We start from the raw sequence: 22,278 nt of genomic DNA, 5'->3' as shown, positions 1-22,278 counted from the left end.
TTTTCCTCATCCCGGCAGCTAGTCACGAGGAGAGCTGCTTTGTCATTAGTGCTTGCACAGGGTCACCTGCAAGAGTAATTCAATTTTAAAAATAAGCCTTATTCTCATTGTTGGAAATGTACTTTATTTTTGACATTTCCTGCCTTTCTAACCATCCCGACCCCCCAGATGTTCACACTGTCCTCTCTTCCAGAGGAGGTGTTTGTGCAGTGGGGAGAAGGCTGCTTCCTGCTCTCCCGTGGCAGCCTCACCAGCTGGACCTGCAGAAGTATTGAATTAGCTTTATTATGTCGCTGATTTGAAGTCATTACTGGTGTAAGCCGATGCAGTTCCATTATTGTTGATGGGATTGGGGCTCTTCATGTCACAGGTGAATTGGGCTCAATTAACTGAAGCTGTGGTCTTAATTAGAAGCTCGGCTTTCAGTGGTTCCTCCTAGGTGCCAGAGGTGGGACACCCTCCGCTTTGCCTTGCTGCCCCACAGGGCTCTGCGAGTCAATGGGGAAAGGTGTTGCTTCATCCTGTGCTGCAACCCTAGGGATGACACAGCATGTTCTCCTCCTTCACACTGTGCATCCCCTTTGCTTTTCCTCTGTGGGAGAGGAAACACAGCACGAAAAGTGGGAAGTGCAAACCCACCCCTTTGGGCTTGCCCATACGGAGCCCAGTGCCTGTGTCATGTTAGCTCTGGATCTACCCCTGTAGTATAAATGATGGTGGATGGGTGTTTTACCTCTTTACTTTGGAGATGGTGAGTCAGGGGGTTTGACAGATGCTTGGCTTGACAAGCTAAGTGGGAGGCTTTGTGTTTGCACTATGTGACAAATTTTCAGTGGCCGTTATTAAATATTACTTCCTGCAGCCATACCTGGCTCTCCTGAGCACCTGGATGAAGCAACTCATCTGTAAGTGCTTTGTGAAGAATGTGATGCTCATTACTCCACTTAGGTGTGTAAAAGAATTTAGCACAGGAAAGGAAGCATCAACTCGTGGGACAGGCAGGTGACACAGCTACCCTAGAGGGCCAGGCTCCTATCTCCCCTTCAGCTGCTCTGGAGAAAGGACCGCTTCCCAGCAGGCTTGCAAATGGTCTTCCGCAGCCTGCTTTTTCCTTTCCATAAGAAAATGCATCTTTCCTGAGGCATGCTTGTGCTGGATGCTGGTATGTGGGACCATCCTGAGGGCATGCCCATCTGCCTCACCCCTGCTGCTGGAGGGGACAACGGCCGTTCCAAAAACGTGCACCCTCGTGCTAAACATAGCATCAATGTGGGTTCTATTTTTAGCGTGCATTTTAAGTGTGCTTTTCAGTGGGAGCCCTGCAGGATTTCAGGAGGAGTTCCTGTAGCCAGGCTTCCTGGCGGTTTATGTCCTTTCCTGGTGAGGAAGGATCTGCTGGAGATGGAGAACTTAAGTGATCCTCACTGGGAGCTCTGTGCACCATGTGCTCACCCAACTGGCTGCTACAAAACAGGCGACATAGCCTCCAGATAACTTAAGAGCTTCTTCGTCTGTCTGGTCCCTGGGGTTTTTTTTTTGTCCTTTCTCTCCACTCCAAAAGGTGTTAGGGGCATAGATGCTTGGATGCCTCTGCCCTTTGTTTGAGTATGGCCCTGGCTGGCCAGCAGCATCTGGAGGGACTAAGCAGTAAGCATGGGCAAAGGTTGGTTTAACATGCAACCTCAAGTAAATCCCTTTCAAGACAACTCCCCCATTCATGTTACGGTTTGGTACCATTGCTGTTGTACCCTGTCGTGTGTCTAGTTGAAAAGGGGTGAGAAGATGAAGAAGAGTTGAGCAGCAGGAGAAGGCTTAGAGTGCTGTGGTTTAGGCTTGTTGGATGTAGATGCTCACTCACCCGCTTATACCGTGGGTGGCAGCTTCCCTTGGGCCAAACTGGAGTTGGCACCCACCAGCAGCCTGGGCGTCCTTCCCCGCTCCATGGCTGTTGTAGAGGGACTGGTCTGTCTGGTAGCCATCAGGAAGGACTCCTGTGTCTGGGTGCAAGATAATGACAGGACACCTATGCTTAGTGCCTCTGAGGTTGTGATCTGCAAAATCTCATTGCAGCTGCAGGAACAGGCCATGCTGGCAGCATTGTCCTGCATGTGCCCTGTGCCTGGGGGAGGCAGGGGAGAGAAAGGTACTGCTATTTTTGTTCCAGTGGTGGTTTGTGATGGTTGTTTCGTTGCCTAGATAGCTTACGGTGGGTGGCATTCACATCAGAGGCTACCCCACACCCGAAAAACAGAAAACAAACAAAAGCTGAGATAAGCGATACTTTAAGGAAGATCAAAAACTTGTCTGTGTGTTTCTTCTTCTTGGGGGAACGTGCGGTCCTACTGACAGATCAAATGCAGGTTTATGTAGGTACGCACAGGGCTCTCGGTGGGCCCCCTTGTTTCCCTCTAAAAGTAGCAAATGAGCGGTATTACTGAGAGGATGTGACAAGTTTGGTATGAATCACCCCCTCAACACAAAAAAAAGTATTCTCTGAAAAGGTTATTTTTGTTCCGACATAGACTGTCAAACGTTGCCTCACAGTGTTGCTGGAACAGTGCGGTCTGTGGTGTGGGACAGTAAAATGTTGGCTTTCTGCATGGGAATTGTGCAAAACACACTCGTCGTTACTTTGTCTCCTGAACAAACTTCCAGTGGTGTGGGTCATTACTTCCTAAGCCTGCTTTATTCCCGTTTCAGCTCAGCTTTGCAACAGCAGCCCTCGCATGTGCGCAGCGCCCTGCGTACCTACCTGTGTATTTCCAGCCCTGTTACCTCAGATGGGCTGAAAGCTGATGGCTGAATAAAAAGCTTAACGTGGTTGAGCTGTGTTTTCTTGTGGAAGGTTTATGTTCATCTTTATGTTGCTTGCATACCTTGCATATGTAGGGACTAGTCTCTGCTGCTATCGCTATGCAAGAAGTCAGCCTCTAAACTTAGCCCAGATCCAAGCCACCTTCCCGTGAAGATGCATGGCACTCCTTCTCACCATCACTGCTGACAGGCGGGTTTTATTTAATTCACATCAAAGATCTTCTTTCAGTGCTCTTCAGTGCCCTCGTTTCTTTTGGGTTTTACCCTCCGCATCCCTTGTGCTGTGGCACTTCTGCCACAGTGGTGCAGTCATGGGGCCGGTGGGTCCCTGGCATGCGTGGCTGCGGGAGCTGCCACTGGTGTTTCAGAGGGCATGGAGCTGATTCTCCTCTGATCTGAACAAAATCCTGTGCCAGCTGGGTAATGGGGGGAGATTAATGACTGCCTTGGAAGCCAGTTTTCCAGCATACTGGCCGGAGGGCAAGCATCATGATAGTTGTAGCGGCTGGTTTGGAGAGGAGGGAAATGAGGGGAAGATAAAATTGCACGCCCAGAATGCCAGGGTAGCCTGTGTCCATGCTTTGATGTCTTCTCCCTCCACACCCTCCTGTGGGTTAAAAATGAAACTAGACTGCATTTATAATGGGTGTGTGAATATCTGTATTTAGCTTCAGCCAGAGAGTTCCTGGACTGGATCCCCGTATGTGGAGAGGTACATTTGGCCAAATGCAGGACCGAGTATTTTCTGTGCCCTAATTGTGGGGATAGACGGATGCACATACACACATATGTTTTCTCATCAATTCAGGCATCGTAGCCTAACACATTCTGACACACATGTGCATTCTGGGTTAGGAAAGGGGATGAAGGAAGCCTAAGTGTTCTTTTATTCCTCCTGTATATTTCCGAAGGGTGTAGGTCAGACCATGGGTTTCCCCTGCCCCATCACCATTACTTTGGAGTGAGGACTGTGTAGAGATGGCCCTGTTCAGGTCTCCAGCGAGGACACAGGCACCATGCAATAAGCAAACGTAGCTACAGACCAGCCTCAAAATCTCTAAAATCCATTTGTGCAACCAGAGAAGTGGGGGTGTGCATCCTCCCTGTGATGTCTGTTGCAGGGGTAAGAGCCATCCTTGCACACTCAGATAGGCCCGAGCAAAAGACGGGCTTCCTCCTAAGTGGCAGGCAGGGTGCACACACGAAGGCAGGTAGCTCAGAGAAATTCAGTCTCCCTCTTGTTACTGTGCAACACTTCTGCATCCACTTCTGCACTGCACGCTTTAATCAGCAGCCCTCCCCCCTTGGCCCCCAGGCCTCGAAATTCCACAAAACCCAATTAACAGAGATGAGAGAGCTCTAGCATGTATACATATGAAATTTCAGAAGGCTGAAAAAGAGACTCTTAATACCATAAAGCCTGCCCTAAAGTAAAATTTGCATCTGAAATCTACATAGTTAACCCCCATGAGGAAGACAGCATAGCTGAGCACAACTTCGCCTCCCCTGGGGTAATTTATCCAGGTCTGCTGCTCGGTTTGGCATCAGCCTGCTTGCAGCTGAGGAGTGCTGCAGAGCGAGCCCCACACCTCACGTACAACTTCAGGGTCCATACTCCACACCCGAACCCAACTAAACAACCCCAGTCTGAGAAGATGAGCATGAACTTCTCTAGGTCAGTGACTAAAAGCGGGCTGGGTAGACATGGTGCTTGCGTAGGCTCATTAAAGGAAGTATTCAAGACTGATGTAATTATCACTTACAGATTCAGCATATTCAAGCCAGGGCTCCAGGTGCTTCACGCTTTAGTAACCTGGTACTATATTGGCTTGTTTGAATTACCCATCCTGAACTGTCCTGAGAAAGACACCCCCTCTTTAAATCAATTACAAACAAAAGCTCTCAGCAAATCCAGTCCTTTCTGTATGGGTTCAGTCTTCAGAGGGAAACCAGAGCTAAAGCTTTATTCCCCTTCTGTGCTTTTATCTATCACTTCTGCTATCTTGTTTGTGTAAGATACAAATTTTCTCCTCCTATTATCCTACTTACAGCTTAATCATGTACTAATTGGAGACCTTACTTCTGTTGCTCTGCTCTTTTTTTTGAGACTCTGTACGTGCATCTTTCATAAAAGCAATAAACAAGTACCCTCTTGAGTTAAGAGAAATTAAACAAGAGCTAAAGCCTCTCACCTGAATGCTTTATATGATTCGTCAATGCAACAAGTTTGGCTTTAAGGTGGCTGGTATCTGAGGAGGGTGGCAGCAGGGACTGGGCAGAGTGCTGGGAACACAGGTACGTATTGGCCTGCAAAAACACAAGGCCTCAAAGCTGCTTTTTTTATTACCTCCGGATTCTGCAAAGGGCTGGTTATCTCACGCTGTGAGCCAGCATGATCAAAGCCCCAGGAAAGGTCAGGCATTCCTCCAGGAGTGACACTCGGCTGCCAGCAGCACTCCTCCAGCCCAGGCTGCAGCACCGCACTGAAATCCTTTATCTCGTTAACGAGTGAACCTACAGATTAGCCGGCCTGGCCTTAGCTTGATGTCAAGAGCATGTAGCACCTGGCCTGGGTTTTCTGAAGAGGAAAGGTGCTTTTTTTTTTTTTTTTTTTTTAAAAAATGTGGGGGGGGTAGCATTTCCTTCCTCTGACTTAGTGTGAGAGAACTCGATGCTGAGAAAAGCTGTGTTTCATCTCTGTGCTACGTTGAAGGAGCTGCTGTCCTAATGTTCTCAGCTCCTAGTTTTTTGGAAGTGATACAAACGGTGAGTTCCAAAATATTTGGCGTATGAGAAATTACCCACGGTATCTTCTGGTGATAGTATTTTCTCACTGTTTTGATAAACTGGCATTTAATTGCTCACATTGGTTATCCTTCACGAGCAGCCTGTTTGTGGAAAGGGAGGTTTGGGGAGGGTAAACGGAAGGAAGAGATGCGCGAGATGAGCAAATCCCATCTCTGCTTTTGCGTGTCAGGTGCCATATTATTTCATTTGTGCTAGTTTGGCAGTGTGAGGGGCTACATGCTTCAAGTTTGGGTGATGTGGGTTCACCTCGTGGCTCATGGTCCCATCTCTGGCTGACTGTCCTGAGCCCAGTTGGTTGGCATGGCATTTCTGCAAGCTTTGTCTTCAAATGGGTGCTGAGACTACATGAAAGGCAGAGGGACTTCTCTTGTGCTCCACAGCATGATAGCGTCTTGGCTGTGACCCAGCACCTGTGAGATGGTGGAAGCATGTCAACAGCCTGATACTTGGGTAATTTTTATTTTTAAATGAGGTTAAGGTATCCTTATCCTGAGCATAGGATAGAGGTAAGAGAGACCTTATAGGCACTTGCTGTCTGGCAGCGTTTGGTATTACACAGCAAGGGCACTTTACTGCCATGAGGGGAAAAAAATGAGGTGTGGGTTTGGTTTTTTTTTTTAACAGAGCATTAGGTTCCTTGTTTAAAGGTCCTAGATAGATGCCCCTGAATCTGTCTCTCAGCTTGTTTCCCAAATGAAGGGACAGTAAAAATTTTTTTCATCTGCAAATAAATGTGGCGAGCTGTGCAACTGGATGTGGATCAGCAGCTTCTCAAGCAAACTGAAGACATGTCTGTGTGTAGCATCTATCAGGTCTGTGGCTGGAGGACTCATCTCTGCTGCTCAATGTCCAGGTGGTCCTCAAATCCCTGAGCATGAACCTAAAAAGTGTGCTCCTGCAGGGAAAAGGGGAAGGTCTTGTCCTGACCTCCAAAATACCGTGCTGGGAATAGGGAGGGAGCCTGCTGAGAGTAGGGAGGATAGAGAGGTGCAGATCTCAACCATGTTCCTGGCTGGTGGCAGCAGCTAGAGGGGTTGCTGGGTGGGAGTGTAAACCCTGAAACTGCTGCAGCACCTGGGCTTGCTGGGTTTTCTGCCCCACGGTAGGTACCTTTTGTGTCCATCCTGAAAAAGAAAAGGGTTGTCATTGTGTTTGGGCATCTCTGGCTGTTTTGACCATTGGCCCTGTAAGCAGTGGAGGGTGCAGAGGGGCTGAATGCTTCCCCAACTCTCCTTGCGTAAGCCTTTTTTTTGCCTGATAAATTGTTTAGTGGCGTTTGTGGGGCCTGACACAGCTTAATTTCTTGCAAATGCAGCCTTTATTGCAATGGAAAGTACTGAGGAGGGATGCGGTTATGATAAGAAATCATATTCCCCCCTCCCGTGCTTTGATGGGGGGAGTTAATTGCACAGGGGAGTGCTAATTGCATGAAAAATCACACTGCTGGTAACGACGGGGTGATGGTAAACTTTGGAAATACCTTTTCAATGAAATGGAGCATAACTCATATAATGTTTGTTGAGTTAAGTAGGATTGAAATATAATTGCGGGGCGACCCGTTGCTACTAGCAGAGCTCTGTGTGCAGCCGTAAGCCCATCTGGAAGGGTGATTTACTGGAGGGGTGATTTACTGGAGGCTTGGGCAATCTGGCAATTTAGGCTCTTTTTTATGATGTTTAGACTTCTACCCATGTTATAAAGTGCAGCCCAGGGTTTTTATGAGGATGTAGGTGCCTGTTGCACAAAACTTAGGTTGTGGGCTGGGTGTGTTTTTTTTCCTTTTAAGAGTGATTTTTAAATTTTAAAGGGCAGCTCTTGGAATTGGGGAGAGAAAAAAAAGTCTAGTAGCAGGCACATATATCCTGTGCAGGATTTAAAAGGCATCATGTGTGTTGTGCATACCAGCAACCTTTTTTTTAAGCCCTGTGTCTGACTGGAGGAAGGAGCTTAGTAGTAACAGACAAAATCAAGTGGGGTGTTAAGGGGAAGCAGCGGAGCCCCACATTTCTCCCCATCTCTCCAGCCACTGGTGAGCCTTCAGGTCAGTACCCAGGATGACTGTGTGCCTGAACAGGAAAGGCCTGAAAACCAAAGGAAATGCCTGGTTTTGATGAACTCAAGGATGCAGTGCAGTAAAATGAACTGAGCGGGGCCAGGAGGGTCCAGGCAGCTTCCAGGTGAGGGCAGAGTAGTGGGACAGAGGACGGGTTGCTGAACAGGGCTGCAGCAAAGCCAGAGGAGAGCCAGTGCCACCGACACAAGGAAAGATGCGTTTTGGGTCTCGAGGCCCTCTGAGTCACGAGGATGTATTTCAGCAGGCACGGGCAGCTCTTGGAGGCTGCCAGAGTTAATGTTGGATCATCCTTCTGGCACTTCTTTGTTGGCTCCTCTCTGAAGCCAGAGGTAAGGCTTGCCATGAGATGGCTTTCTGGGGATGGGAAATCCTGCTTCCCTGAGCAGTCTGGGAAGGCAGCAGGCATGAAGGTAGGGTGCCCCATCTTTTCTGGGTATTCCTTTCCCTTCCTTTTTCCACTTCTGCAAACAGGCTGGCAGCTTGCACAGGCCCACTGCAATTGCTGTGTTCCCTTGAGCTGAGTAATATGGCAACCTGTGGCTTGGAGGCCTCAGTCCCTTTTTTATATATTCTGAGATGCCGTTTGGTGAGTGGGACTAAAAATACTGAGCATTTAGATAATGTGTTGGTAGCCCAGCATCAGGTGGTGTCTTGTGTTGGGTTTATTGGTCCTATTTACACCAAAAGTTCAAATGAAACAGTTGTTGGCATCGATGATTTAGGCCAAAAACCTGTTCACAGCCCTGCTCCTTTCAGCCCAGGCCTTGCTCAAGTCTTTCTTTGCTTGTGCTTAGCTGTGTGATGTGATTTTGTATTTTTAGCTACACATAAATGTAATTTTAGGGCATGTTTTTTATCTTATTGACGTGACAAACCCTCATGGGACTGATACATAAAATCAAGTTAGTAGCTTTTCAACACTTTTGTTTGTACTGAAATCATCTTGCACAATGTGGTAGAGAAATAATTCGTGTTGTGACCTTCTACTGATGGCTCAAATAACCTGTCTAAGAGACATCCTGTTTCTGGAGGGCCCTATTGCTTTAATTCCTGTTAAAATTGGTTTTGCCTTCTGTGGAACAGTGCTGCAGAAATTAAGTACTTGCAAATGCGTTTTACCTCCAGATAAATGTTGCAGTTTGCATTTTCAATCCTCATGAAGCTTTAGCAGACTGCTACTTTTGGCCTAATCATTTGTACGTTTTTAGGGATTTTTTTCTTTTTTTTTTTTTAAAGTTTAAAAATGAATATTTTATTTTAAGCCTTTGGACCATCTTGCCCACATCCAATGATGGATGTCTAATGAGATGACTTTGTACCTCCAGTAAATGGTTACATTGTTTGAGCTGATGTATGCTAAGACTTGATGCATTAAATCTTTGGTCATTAGCAGATGCCATTAGCAGAAAAGTCCAAATCACTTAGAGCTGAGACTTAAGACTTTTCATTAAAACCTGAATTTGCATGTTATTGGATAAATCTGTTAATACGGTTTAGCCGGACTTGGGGAAGTTACTTGAAAACTTTTTCCAGTGCATACGCAGGGTCAGCAGTGCCTGGGAGCCTTGAATGTGAAGAAACTGTCCCCTCTGGCACTTCCTTCATACCCCCTCATATGCTGAGGGAACCCCGCATTACTTCGGGTGGTAGGTGCTCCTCACCTCCCAGCAAAGAGTGGGGCAACCCTTCATGACACTTCTGAGCTGGGTGGTGTCAGCCTCAGTGGGGATTTTTTGCTGCAAGAGCTTTTTGGCAGCAAGGGCTTGGTGGGGAGCAGGGCTTGCCAGCACCAAGGACCAGCCGAGGAGTCTTTGGTATAGTCATATTTGCCAATCCTCCTCCTTCACATACGTTTCCATCTCCCTCCACCTCCTCCTGGCTTGTAGAAGGTGGTGGATGAGGCAGGAGCCCTTTCAAAAATGTCAGTCATATTGGGTAGCATAGTCAACATGCCTTGATCTCTGTTTTGCTAGAAGAAAGCAGTTGCTAATGTGTCAACATCTAAGTTACAAATTCAGGGGTGGTGAACAGAAGTTTTGGACATGTTAAGGTGTGTCAGGTTCTTGCACAGGTGTCTGAGCCCTTGTCCATACATTCTGTGAGACAGAGATCAGATGTCTTGCCAATACTCTGTTCAGTGCATCTTAAAAATTGCTGCTCAAAGAGAAGTTGACCCATTTCTTGGTCTTCTGGGGTTCGGATGGTCTTGCCTATGGCATGTGGTATTGAATAGGCTGCAACATAGACAATGTAAATACATTTAGTGGAGATCTTACTTCAAGCACTTTTGATCCATCGCTGGTGCAGTGCTGAAAAGCACCTTCCTGTCACCAGGGTGCGGGACAAGTTTTTTTCTTGGTTTCCCCCAGGAGCCTTGGTCTGTATCCTGTGGGACTTAAGGAGGCTGATGAGGAAAAGTCATCCCATCCTGTGACGCACATTGTCTGCCAGAACAGGAACACCAGGCTTCAGAGACTGCTGTTGGACTGCCTGCTGTCACACATAACTTGTATGCTTGTGTAGCAGTTGGTGTTTCATTTGCCTGAGCGGTTTCCATGCTTGCTCTAAGTGAATGGTTGAGGGTGCAGAGGAACCCACAGTTTGAATATTCAACTGCAGTGCATCCCTTTGCCCAGGAGAAGCACGTTAGCTCACAGGTCTGAGTACCCTGGAGAAGGGATGCTCATAACCTCGAGAGAAGCAGAGCAAGCTTGTGTTTTTGTCTTAACTCAGCAGATGACTGGGGACAGAAACCAGAGGAGTGGTGTTGTCCCCAGGGAAGAGCTGAAGATGGCACAAGAGGTGACACCAAGATGGGCTCCAGCATCTCTCCTCCCACGCAAAACCCCCAGGGCTTCCTGGCACATAAAGTCCCTGTGGCTTTCCCCCTATGCCACCCCCACACTCCCCTTCCCTGTCACAAGTGGCCAGGCTGCAGGCACTGGTTCCTCAGATGTCCCATGTACTTCCTCTGCTGGTTTAGGGCAGTGGTCTTTATCAGCAAAGCGTTTCATAAGCCAGATCAGAGGCTTGAGCTTGGGCTTATTAAAACACTGCAGTGTCTTGTGTTCCCTTTGGCCAACAGAGAACAGAAAGGGTTCTGGGCCGGTCAGGAAATGAAGGGTGAAAATGCCTTTTTAGCTGATGAGACCTGCTTGTTTGTGACAAGGATGCCCAGGGCAGGAGCAGAGATGCTGTGTGGTGTAAAGGCTGGGGAGGTGCTGCCCCTGGGACATGTTACCATCTGGAGACTTAAGTATTTCCAGTGCTGGCAGTCCCATTTACCAGGATTTGGACTGCTTAGTGAGTCCTGCAGTTTGATGCTGCAGGTTGCTGCCTGTTGGGTGCAGGCTTCTGAGTACCTGTATTTACATCAGGAAAGAGATAAACTGCTCAGGATGGGCAATCTTTTCCCACATGGACCATCAGTGTGGGCACCGGAGCTGAAAACGAGAATGGGCTGGCAAATGGTGAAATGTCTACTGGCGATTAATGGCCACAGGAGAGGACCCAGTGCTGAGTTCAGAGAACAAAACACTGAAAAATATTTGAACTGGGGAAACCCTTCCTTGCAAGCATGTGGCGTTGCTGGTGATTCAGTGCCACATCAGTCATTAGTACATATTTCTAAACTAACAGGCTGTGCAAGGAGTATAATCTGTGTATACGTAAGCTTGCAGTTTGTAAGTAGAAATAGGCTTGTCCCCTGCCAGTTCCCTGGAATACCAGCCTGGCTCCCTCATGGTTCACCAGCACTCCAGGTTTCCTGACAGCCTTCCTGAGCAGCTGAGAACAAACAAATTAAGAAGTCACGAGAGAGAGCAGAGATAGCAGGGGATTTCTAATCAAGCTATTTTAATACTAGGTGTGCTTTAATCACTTACTTAATGGCAGTGCTTAATGAACATTTGAAATAAACCGTGTTTCTGTCAGAGATTCAACACCCATGTTTTTAAAGTTGTCTTGAGGGAACTCAAATGTTTATTACAACTTTTCAGCAAAAACCTGTGCGGTTGTGCTGTATTAATTTCCAAGATTGAAGGGGGTGAGGGGAAGTTGGAGAAAAGCAAGAACTTAGACAAGCGGTTAGCATAGTGCTTTCTAACTAACATTGCAATTAACCTGAATCCAGATACTGATTCTAATCCATGTAGATAGATGCTTATCCCAGGCTTTATCAAACTGCATTTATGCTTTTCTTTGCAGTTCTCCCCTGGCTGTTTCACTGAAGTTTCTATTGCATGCCAGCCCTTCAGGCCTCAGGCAGAATGGTTTGCTCTGACCCCCCTTGCCTCTCCTTGTATGCTGCCGGCATTTCCAACTGTGACACCCTTTGTCCCATGTGCAGATCTTTGTGTCCACTGACTGTGGCACTGCACTGTTGGTCATGAAGCAGCCTTTCCCATGCATTTCTGCCACAGACAGATTCTGTGGGGTGTCCCAAAAAAGAAGGTGGTCTGGAAAGCTGGAAAAGGGGCACAAACTTTTCCTGCTCCTGAGTAACCACTGTAAGCTCTCACAAGGATCCTGGGTGCCTCCCTTGCCTGTATATGCACTAGCAGCTTCTCTCCATTTCTCAGGGGTCTCCTCCTGGGCTGCTGCTGCTCTGTGGTCGCCTGATGCAATGTGTCCTGGGGAGGGAAACTTTCAATGACTGACTTAAAGTGACTTGCTTCTCCCCTTCCCTGGCTCCCAGCTCTAAATGCAGCTTAATCGTGTGGCAAAACATTGAAGTACAGAACGTGAGGAAAACGGGAACAAGGAGGATATTTTTTTTTTCCTGACCTCATCAAGCCATCAGTTTGCCCCCTGAAACGTGTGGTTTTGATTTTAGTTCTGTTCTGAATAAGCGTTAGCAGTTGCAAAGCTGTAAAACTTCACATCGGAGTGGATGCAGCCTTTCACTTTGTTTCCTTACCATGGTGAGTCCCTGGGGTGTCACCCCTGCTGTTCATGAGCATGAAAGGTCAGTGAGATAAATGGCCTCCCGTTGCCCAGTTGTGAAACAAGGTCAAAAGGCTGTGATTTTTTTTTTTAATTTGGCTTTCATAAATCACAATATTCTTAAGTCCCTGTTTCCTGTGAGCGGGGTGTTCCTGTGGGCATGCTGCCTCATCCCTGCTCATTTTACTTTCAGGTGAGGCTAAAAGTAAGGTTCCAAATCCACCATCCCCATACCTGCTAGGTCATTTTCCCAACTGTGCTGTCCAAGGATTGGAGAAGGTTGTGAAAATGAGGCATAAAATGATCTCTGCTGTCAAGAGCCTAGAAGGAAGTTGGCCTGTTTAACAAATAAAATATTTGCTCTAAATAAATGGTTTTGAGCCGTGGGGTAGGTGGGCTCTATGTATCGAGTTTGCTGCATCTCTGCAAAATTATCTATGGAAAGGGATTGTACAGGAGTTCCCAGGGAGGTGGCAAATTGTAAATGCAGTTATTGCTGGTGTTGATGAGCTTGTTTCATCCCTTCATCTGGCCAAAACCACCTTAGTGTTACCTCCTTCCACTCTTGGTCTCCCTGTGCTAAAGCTTGTTCATGATGAACCCAGACACAGCCCTGGTTTTGACGTTGCTCCAAAACTACATTCTCCTTGGTCCTGCCTTTTTATTACAACAGCTGATCAGCAAAGGCATAGATGCAGACTTAGTTTAGCCATTAAAATGCTATCGCTATTTTGAGAGGACAACTGAAACTGCCATCTTCTGTATTTGTTAAAACTTTTCTGCCTAAAGATGATTTCAGGACTCTAGAAATTAGAAATTAAATAGGCTAAAAAGGGACAGATTTTTCTTGTCACTTCAGGTCAAAGTAATTTGTCCTTTTATTTTGAGGTACTGCTAGCAGTAGTGGAAAGGTTTGGGGTTGGTTGGGCATGGGTTTGGGTTTTGAATTTGTTCTGTTTTGTTTTTTTTTTTTAAACGAGATGTCTGTTGTATTTTCTTCCTGAATTTAATATTTGCTGTCAAAAACTTGAAGCCATGCTTTTTGTAAATAACCCTCTCTTTCAGGAATGGATGGGAATGTACACGTTTCTCAGTCCTTACATTTTGGTTGGGGTTTTTTTGCTATTTTTTTTCACTCTAATTTGCTTTAGTCTTCACTGAGGAGCCCATCTGCTGGTGCCTGTACCCCACACACAACTTGTTGACAGGAGAGGAAAAGTAGACAGGCTAGGGCCTTTTTTTTGGTATGTTTACAAGCGGCTTTGTGTTTAAAGAAGAGGGGGGTGGAGGTGGGAAAACCCAAAAACCAACCCAGCACCTTTCTGGGTGTTGACCTAGGGACGCTTAGGTCTTGTGAGCACAGGCTCTCTTGCTCGTGGTTCTTTCGGAGCTTCCCTGCCTGTCCGTGATCTCCTTTGTAGATGGGAGTCCTTTGAAGGGTCGTTAATTTAATATCTTTCTCTGCGCAGCAGCTGGAACAAATGGTCGCCCCAGCTCCAGCGGGAGCTCCCGGCCGCCCGCCTCGCCCCGTGCTGACCTACAGGCATTTTTGCCATGACTGTCTCAGGCTTTTTATAGTTTTTGCACACTTGTTGCATATAGGATACCTTAAAGGTGCAGGCCTTTGCTGAAGCGTTAGCTGGCTGTTGGGGGAGGGCTTGGTTGTTTCTTTTTTCCCTGGCAGCCTTGCTTTTCAAAAGTCAGGAGAATTCAGACTGAACCCGAGAAGCAACATTTCACCATCCAGTCACGGGAAATTAACTCAGACTGTCTCAAAGTGTACCCTTCTTCTGAGGGGATGGTGCTCGTTGAAAATGGACAGTAGCACTGCTGCATTTGTGTGTTGGCAGAGGAGCCCCTCCTCAGCACCTGGGTCCTGTGCATGGCACAGGAGCCGCTTCCCGTGGGGAGGCAAGCAGTACCTGTGCCAATGGCTTCTTCCCCACAGCCTTGCCCTGTCCAAAATGCCCAAGTACAGTTCAAGCCTGATGCTTGCAGACTGGTTGCTGTTTGTAAGAGAAATGTTTGCTCTTGTGCTGAATTAGATGGTTGTTCCTGCATTACTTTTATGCATCAATAGTTTAAAATTGATGTCTGGTGTATGGCAAAGCTCCTGCCAGTATCCTGGCTACTGCTGGGTCAGAATTCTTATCCCTGCCAGCTCTTACCCTTTACCCACTAATGTTTCATTGGGAGATTTTGTTGGGGTTTTTTCATGTCAATCATAAAGCTGAATAATGGCTTCATCCATGCATTGACTGGTCAAATAATTAAGCTATGTTTTCTCTCAGCCCTGCCTCTTTTCCCTGTTTGTGTCCCTTCAGGGGACTTGGCTTTTAGGACAAGAGGCAATGGGCACAAACTTGAATATAGGAAGTTCCACCTAAGCATGAGGAGGAACTTCTTTACTGTGAGGGTGGCAGAGCACTGGAACAGGCTATTTAGAGAGGTAATGGAGTCTTCATTTCTGGAGATACTCAAAACCCATCTGGATGCTGTCCTGTGCAGCTTGCTCTAGGTAATCCTGCTCTGGCGGAGGGGTTGGACTGCATGACCTCCAGAGGTCCCTTCCAACCTCTATCATTGTGTGATTCTGTGTGTGTGACTGTCCCCTGCCTGCACTGCCTCTACTCAGCCTGAGCACATGCTTGGGAGAAATAAAAGACACTAGCTCTGAAGACCAAAGCTGATGAGCAAACGCCCAAGCAGCAGAAGTTCCCAGGGGGTGGCTGGGGAAAGTTCCTCCAGGTGCAAGGCCAGCCCCCAAAGCATGCTGCCACAGGGTGTGTTTTGAGACAGTGCTGTGGTGCTGTAGCCCTGATGGGCCAGTGGCCTCAGAAGGAGGCCACCGAGGTTTAGTCACTCAGGAGCGAGTGTCCCGTGGGGCACAGCTGGTCCGTGATCTCTTCACCATTGACCTTTACTGCTCATAATGGGTTATGACAGCTGTGTAACAAGGTGTCTTAAAGCCTTACACCTTTGTAAGCCACAGATCCTCTTTTGTAGCTATTTATTTTTTCCAAATTACAGATCCTGAGCTAGACTGTACATTCAATTTCCTTTACTTTCCAGGGCCTGTAAAGAAGCTTAGGCCCAGAGTTTAATGAAGATGATGAAAGTGCTGTGGTGTGGAAGAATGCTGTGTGTGCTGTGTCAGAGCTGTGTTAGGAACTGTTTCAGAAAATGTCCAACTTCTTCAGATTGTCTTGGAGATGAGAATTGCTTTACTGTGTTTCCTGAAGCTGCTTAGATACAAACTTGCCCCAATATATTACATTTTGGTGGGTGGATGAGGTATAATTTCAGTACTGAAATATTGAAGAGCCTCATGTAGTACAATAGGTAATTATGTAATTGTGTCATCAAAGGCATGTGGACTGATCAGGTTTTGCAGAAAATTTTTGAGGTTGTATGGAGGAGAAAAGGTCCTCCGTGAACCGTGTCTATATCATATGTGTCACTCGTGAGCTGGGGAGAGCCATGGTTGCTAGCTTGGTTAGCAGGGCTGAGTGAAGCATGGGGGACTGAGTTCCCCCTGCATGGAGATTACTAATTAGATTGGTGGTCCCGGGGTGCAGTGTTTCTGCAGCCATATGCACCATATTTTGAGGATCTGGGGAGACAAATGTAGTAGGGGTGGCACAGTTGCAGGGAAGGACAAAGCCTATAGGCAAAAAGATTGGGCTGCAGCAGGAAGAGTGTAATTAGGACCGTTCGTGTTTGGTAGGATTGCTCAGCCCTGGAAAGGTCAGCCCTGGAAAGCCTTTGGGGCTGTAAGGCCCACTGCAAGCAGCAGGTGGTAGAAGGGGCTTCATCATGGTCCCCAAGAATGAAGGGTCCAGACCAGGATCTTGTGGGCCTGACTAGGGCACGTAGGCCCAGTCTGTTCATTCCCTGGCCCAGGGGTGGGAGGGTTGAGAGGGCATCAGGAAGGGCATACAGAGGAGATCATGGTCTCCTGTCTTGAACCATCGCTTGGAGGACAGCCTGGATAATTCATCTGAGTGGACTTGTAGTGCAGGTGCCATAGCAGAATCAATTTAAGTCCATAAGGCTTTTGGAAAATATGTCATCAGGCCTTTCTCATCCTGGTTTACTTTCACACCTGTTGCCCTGTGTTTTTTCCCTCTGCCAATCACTGTGGTTATCTTGGTGAGATCCCAGGAAAGGGGGAGGCTCAGTCTGTGTCCACCGAGTCCATGTCTGGTGACATCTTGGTGCCCACCAGTATTTAGCTGCCAGAGGTCCCTAGGTCCTCCCAAACCAGAGTGGGGGAGGAACACCTGAGAGCTTTTCATTATTGTTGTTACTTATTGATAATTTCCCCCACAGTTTTGGGCTCTACAGACCCCCAGATGCTCTTAATGGAGACTGGCCCGTTTATATGTTAATTTTAAGCCTGCTGACAAGCAGGTTGCTTTTCTTCTGACTCCTCACATTTCCTTCACTGGTTGAAAGCCGCTGCTGTGGGCTTAGGGGGGATAAGGTGCCGAGAATTAGAAAAATAACATGAAATCTGCAGGATGCTGGAGAGCAAGGGGGTACTGGGGTTGGCTTGCTCAGTGTACAAACGGGTGATTCCTGAAAGCAAGTAACCCTGATACCAGGGGCGTGCATGACAATTACACCCAGTATAATACAAAATGTTAATTACTAAATTTTGAGAAATTAATGCTGATTAGCAGCTGTGTGTGTGTGACCTAAATACATCTATTGCCTGATCTTTATTCATAAAATACAGTTTATTGTTGATAAAGTAATTGCTGAATGGTGGGCTGGCCCGCTAGTCTCATGGCTAAAGACTGGGGCCTGATTTGTAAATCGTCTGAAATTTGTTGGCATCTGTTTTTTGTTGAATTTATACACACAGAGGAGATGAATAGCAGTCGGAACTATCCCTTTTACAACTCAACTCACATATTCTTGAGAATTCATATTGCTTTTATTATTTGGTCACAAAAATGGACCTAATGCTTGTTGGCTTTTAAACACCTACTGTAGCGCTGCTTTCTCTCTCCATCTTGCAAAATATAAGACAAGGCCGAAGCTTAAATTAAAATCCTCAGGTTCTTATCTCTTTCCCACAGGAAAGCAAATCTGTGTTGAAAACCGTAAAATTAAGAGGAGAGCAAGGATAGCATAATTTAGCAAAAATTCATGGCACCAGATTCTGAGCTATATGACTGGAGGGATAGGTCAGACATTAAGAAGATACTGCCTGCTAATGCAAGTTCCTTAAGGTGGTGCTCTGGAAACAAGGCAAGCAGAAAATGCCGCACTGGTTCCCATTTGCTCCCTTTCCTCTACTCCTACCGGCCTTAACAATAAATTGAGTTGTCCATTTAATAACCCTTCTGCTTCCAGAAGTCCAGAGAAATCCTGAGTTTGCACTTGGAGTATTGCCCTGATATTTGTTTGTGCTGGGGCTTCAATAGTGAACTCAAAGAAAATGAATTTAATTGGGCTCTTAAATTATTTTTTCTCTTAATTTGTCAGGCTGTCTTTGCTGAGTTTGATCAGTGTTTCTGTCTGAAGGGCAGTTTAGTCTTGCCTTTTTCTTCAATTCTATTTCAAACCAGTTTGTGCCATAATTTTTGTTAAGGACAGGCTTTTAACGGTGGCTTTTCAGTTATCTGGTTCCCAGGCCAGGAGATTTCAAGTGGAGTTTCTAAACGTACTAGGGGAAAAGCCTGCTGTACCCTCTGGCAAGGCCAGGGGCTTGTCCTCGTTGCGCCATGCTGTGGTTCCACTGAAAAGTGATGGGGAGGAGGAGTGAAGTCAATGATGCTTGCGTTGCTCGTAAGGCTGGAGATGTGGCAAACCTGCAGTGTGAATATATATATATATTTTCTTTTTCCATTAATGCTGATCCCATAACTGAATGGTTTCTTCAGCACTGCTGCTGGGTCTGGTGTCCTTTGGTCACAGCCCATGGTGTGTGTGGCACCGACCTGCCTGGCGTGGTGCTCGGGCATGGTGGTATTCCTGCCTTGTGGCTCTCCAGCTGCCACTTCCCCAGCCCCATCTCTGTCTCTCCCAAACACCTGCACTCCTGTCTCTGGCCTCACCCATTTCTCTGCATTTCCTCAACGTCTGCATCCCTCCCCTGGCACCGGTGGTTTGAAGATGCCGATTCTGATAGCAAACCGGGTTGCTGTCTGCCAGCCCCAGTGTTGTCCCTCCTTCTTACAGTGACACAAATAGATTAAAAAATAGCTTTTTGGAAGTGTGTTTTTTAATGCAGAAGCCTGACCTTGCTAATGCTGTTTCATTTTTTCCTTCTCTTGCAGTCAAACAAGGTGCCAGTGGTACAGCCTTCTCATGCGGTTCACCCCCTCACCCCTCTTATCACCTACAGCGATGAGCACTTTTCCCCAGGGTCGCACCCGTCTCACATCCCCTCTGATGTCAGCTCCAAACAAGGTGAGCCCATCCTGTCCTGGCAGGGATGCAGAGCAGTCCCAGTGCCCCTCATGCTGCTGATAAGGGCGTTATTCTTAATATTTTTAAAGGGAGGGGTTCCAGGCACTCTCATCTGCTTCCAGTGATGGCAGTGCTACTGTGATGTTGATGCTGAACTTGGACATTAAAATCTTTGTGCTCTTTCTAATGTGGTAGTAGTCTGGGTTTGCTCTACTCATCAAAATATTTTAAAATCTCAGTAACCAGCAGCCAGCTGTTGCCCAGAAATGGCAATGGTTCCTCCCCTTCCCAAAAATATGGGAAGAGTACTTCAATAGTGGTGTTAGTGAAAGCTTTTCTTTCTCCCTTTTATTCAGACCTGTAACTTGTGTCCTTGTATTCTGGCTATCCAAATTCTTCCACGCTTTGGTTTTCATAATGAAAGCACAGCCCATAAAATACAGTTTTGAGCCTGCACAGATTATGATATTGCGAATGTGACATTTTTTGGACCTTATGATGTCCACTGCCTTCTTCAGAAAGTGATGTTTTAGATGCCAGTTGCATGTGTCAGTTTTCTCTGTGCTCCTTTTTTGTTTGTTTGTTCTGTTTTAAAACAACAAACCCCAGATCCTCACGTAGGAGCATCAAATGGGCCCCACTCCAGAGGGATGCAGAGGGAGGACTGACCCTGGATGGTGCAGGTCTCAGGCAGGGTTTGGGTAAGCAGCCTGAGGAGGAGAAGTCTGTGCAGGAGAACTGGTGGCAAGGAGGGGAGGAGAGGGAGCAGAGAGTTTACAAAGGTGTTTGCTGTAGTTGAGATATCTGTTCGTGGGCATGAAGTCTGTCTGTGCCGGGACTGGTCCTGGAGGGTGCCGCTCCTGCTTCCTTCACCATTCACACATCCTGCCATGTGGTGTGACACTTAGTTGACAAGATCATGAACTCGGCTTTACCTGGGTACACTTCCACATGCACAGTTGTCCCATTTATCTGGAGAGGTGTGTAGCCACCATCATGCTGGGAGAGACACTTTTCTAGTTCTGACTTCCCCTACATTTTATTTTGGCATTACTGTGCAGATAACATGGGCTTCATCCAGCTCTCTGTGCTTTTCTGTTGTTTGATGAGGTTTTTTAGGTAGGAGAAATACAAAAAAAGCACTGTTTGGAAAGCCTGGCCTGTAAATACATGTGTATCTTCTTCGGAAATGGAAAAAGTAAAAGGAGACCTCCTGTCCTCATTTGTCTTCCTCCTTTGCATCAGTGCCCAGGAGAAGGATATTATGCTTGTTCCATGAAATCCCAGGGATCCCACAGGGTAGAGAACAGGATTTCCACCTCTTGCCCAAGCTGGCCATGACGGCTGGGGCATGCCCCACTGCTGCAGTTTGTGAGCTCAGGAGGTTTTTGCTTGCTGCATGATGGCTTTGTGCTCCTGCGCTCCAGTCCGTTGCCTCTACTCCTGGTTTATTTTTACACTACTCTCCTGCAGACTCAAGCTGAACTGGTTTTTTGTTTCTGCTGCTCATCCTCCCTCCTGTCTCTTCTTGCCTTCTCCCCCGTCCAGCCCTGGTGCATCCCACAGCTCGTGTCCCTGTCCCCATGCATGAACCCAGAAAGGGGCTTGGCTGGGTGTGTGGCTGGAGCTTATGGCATGGAGCTTATGCCCCTCTGGTGTTGGGTCTCCCTTTGCGCAGTGCCTGGCAAAGAAGGAGACGGATAACGTGGGCTAGAGACTTCTGGGTTTGGCTGTGACAATCTCCTTGATGTGTGTGGTCTTTCCATTTTCCCCATTTCAGCGCCGCTGGCATGTGGGAGCAGCCCCAGTGAAGTGGCCCATGCAGTGGCTGCAAAGGGAGGATTTTTTTCCCCCTCAGGTCCTCTGCCAAATGCATCTGACTATTGTTTTTGTCCTCGCCTCCCACTGTGGGTCTGGAGTGAGGCACTGCCCTGGCACCCCAGCCTTGATCTAGGGTGCTCTCCTCCCACCAAACCCCCTCAATGAGTGGGTCCACAGCAGCTTGCCCTTAACACTGCCTCTTCCACCCCAGGCACTTTGGAATGGACATGCAGATACTGCCTTTCAAAAGGTGGTCTATTTTATTTTACATTATTTTCATTATTAATAATTGCAATTGTTAGTTTGATTTTTTTTTTTTCTCTTAACCCTCTCACAAACAAGAGCTTGCTTCGGAGGGCACTGGCTGTGCAGTAGCTGCATGTATTCCTGCTGGGCGAAAGGTAGCTGATAGTCACCCAAAAGGGTCCACGAGTTTGGACTAGCAAAAACTGCCATGTGTCAGTGCAGGAAGTGCAGCGTCGCCTCCATGTTTCAGAAATGCAGATTTTGGGGAAGGACCAGCCCAGATCCTTTCACAGAACTTGGTGTGGCAGGGCCAAGGTTGGGTTGTCACTCCCTGGGCCATCAATTGTCACCAGAGATGAGAGGAATGAGAAGCTGGGCTTGTTTCTCTCTTTTTTTATTTTTTTTTTTCATCTCTTGTTTTCGTTTTTTCAAACTGCTCTAAAAGAGCATTCCCTCTCACATGAGACCCTTGGTATATATAAAGAGTTCCCTCTCCTGCTGCCCAACAGCTACTTTACACCTCTGAAAAGGCTAAAAATATGATCCTCAGGTTGTGGTCCCAAGTCAGAGAATTTAGCTTTTTCGAGACAGTAACACTGCCAGTATTGTTTTACATCCTTCTCTCTGCACAATCCCAAAAGAGATTTTTCAAATCTTATAACTAAATTCAGAAGATTTAAATAGAAACTGGTTGGCGGGTGGTGTGTGGAAATAAATCAGTAACATCAATCTATAAACCAAATCTCAAGGTAGCGCACTCTCAGTCTTGGACCTTTGGAGTATCATGACATAAATATTTAATGCCCTTTTAAAGCAGCTGATTTAACATGTGGAGTAGACTTAACAATTCCTTCTGCTTCAGCTGCCTCTTCCCCAAACATATTTAAATAAACCGATGTCTTTGTGGCCTCTGCAACCGTAATTCCGTGTCTCCTGGGGCCCTGAGGTTTAGGTGAAGAATGAAGACCACGGACCCTTTAGGGACAAGGATTAGCTTTAATCTTGAGGTGATTCTTGCAGTTGTAGGACTCTGTGTTCTGGGGAATGTGAGCTGATGGATCATTTCTGATGGGACTCTTATTTTTCCATGAAATACTACCAATGCAAAACAGATTGACCTTGGAGCCCACACGAGTCAACTTGATGAA

At 46.9% G+C, this 22,278-nt stretch overlaps 1 protein-coding gene across 3 annotated transcripts in view; it reads left to right on the top strand.

The window, feature by feature from the left end:
- Positions 1-22,278, top strand: part of LEF1 (lymphoid enhancer binding factor 1) — a gene marked incomplete at both ends in the record, with an annotated part of 67,841 nt that overhangs the window by 20,508 nt on the left and 25,055 nt on the right. For all 3 annotated transcript variants that reach the window (XM_084264113.1, XM_084264112.1, XM_084264114.1), the window contains one exon: positions 18,931-19,063. In XM_084264113.1, coding sequence (XP_084120239.1) covers positions 18,931-19,063 — 133 coding nt within the window. The remainder of the gene's footprint in view (positions 1-18,930; positions 19,064-22,278) is intronic.

Source organism: Gallinula chloropus, assembly GCF_964237585.1.
Source record: "Gallinula chloropus genome assembly, chromosome: 4".
In the NCBI taxonomy this organism is placed as follows: domain Eukaryota; kingdom Metazoa; phylum Chordata; class Aves; order Gruiformes; family Rallidae; genus Gallinula; species Gallinula chloropus.
Note: the sequence above shows the minus strand (reverse complement) of the source record. Positions and strands in the feature narration are given on the sequence as shown.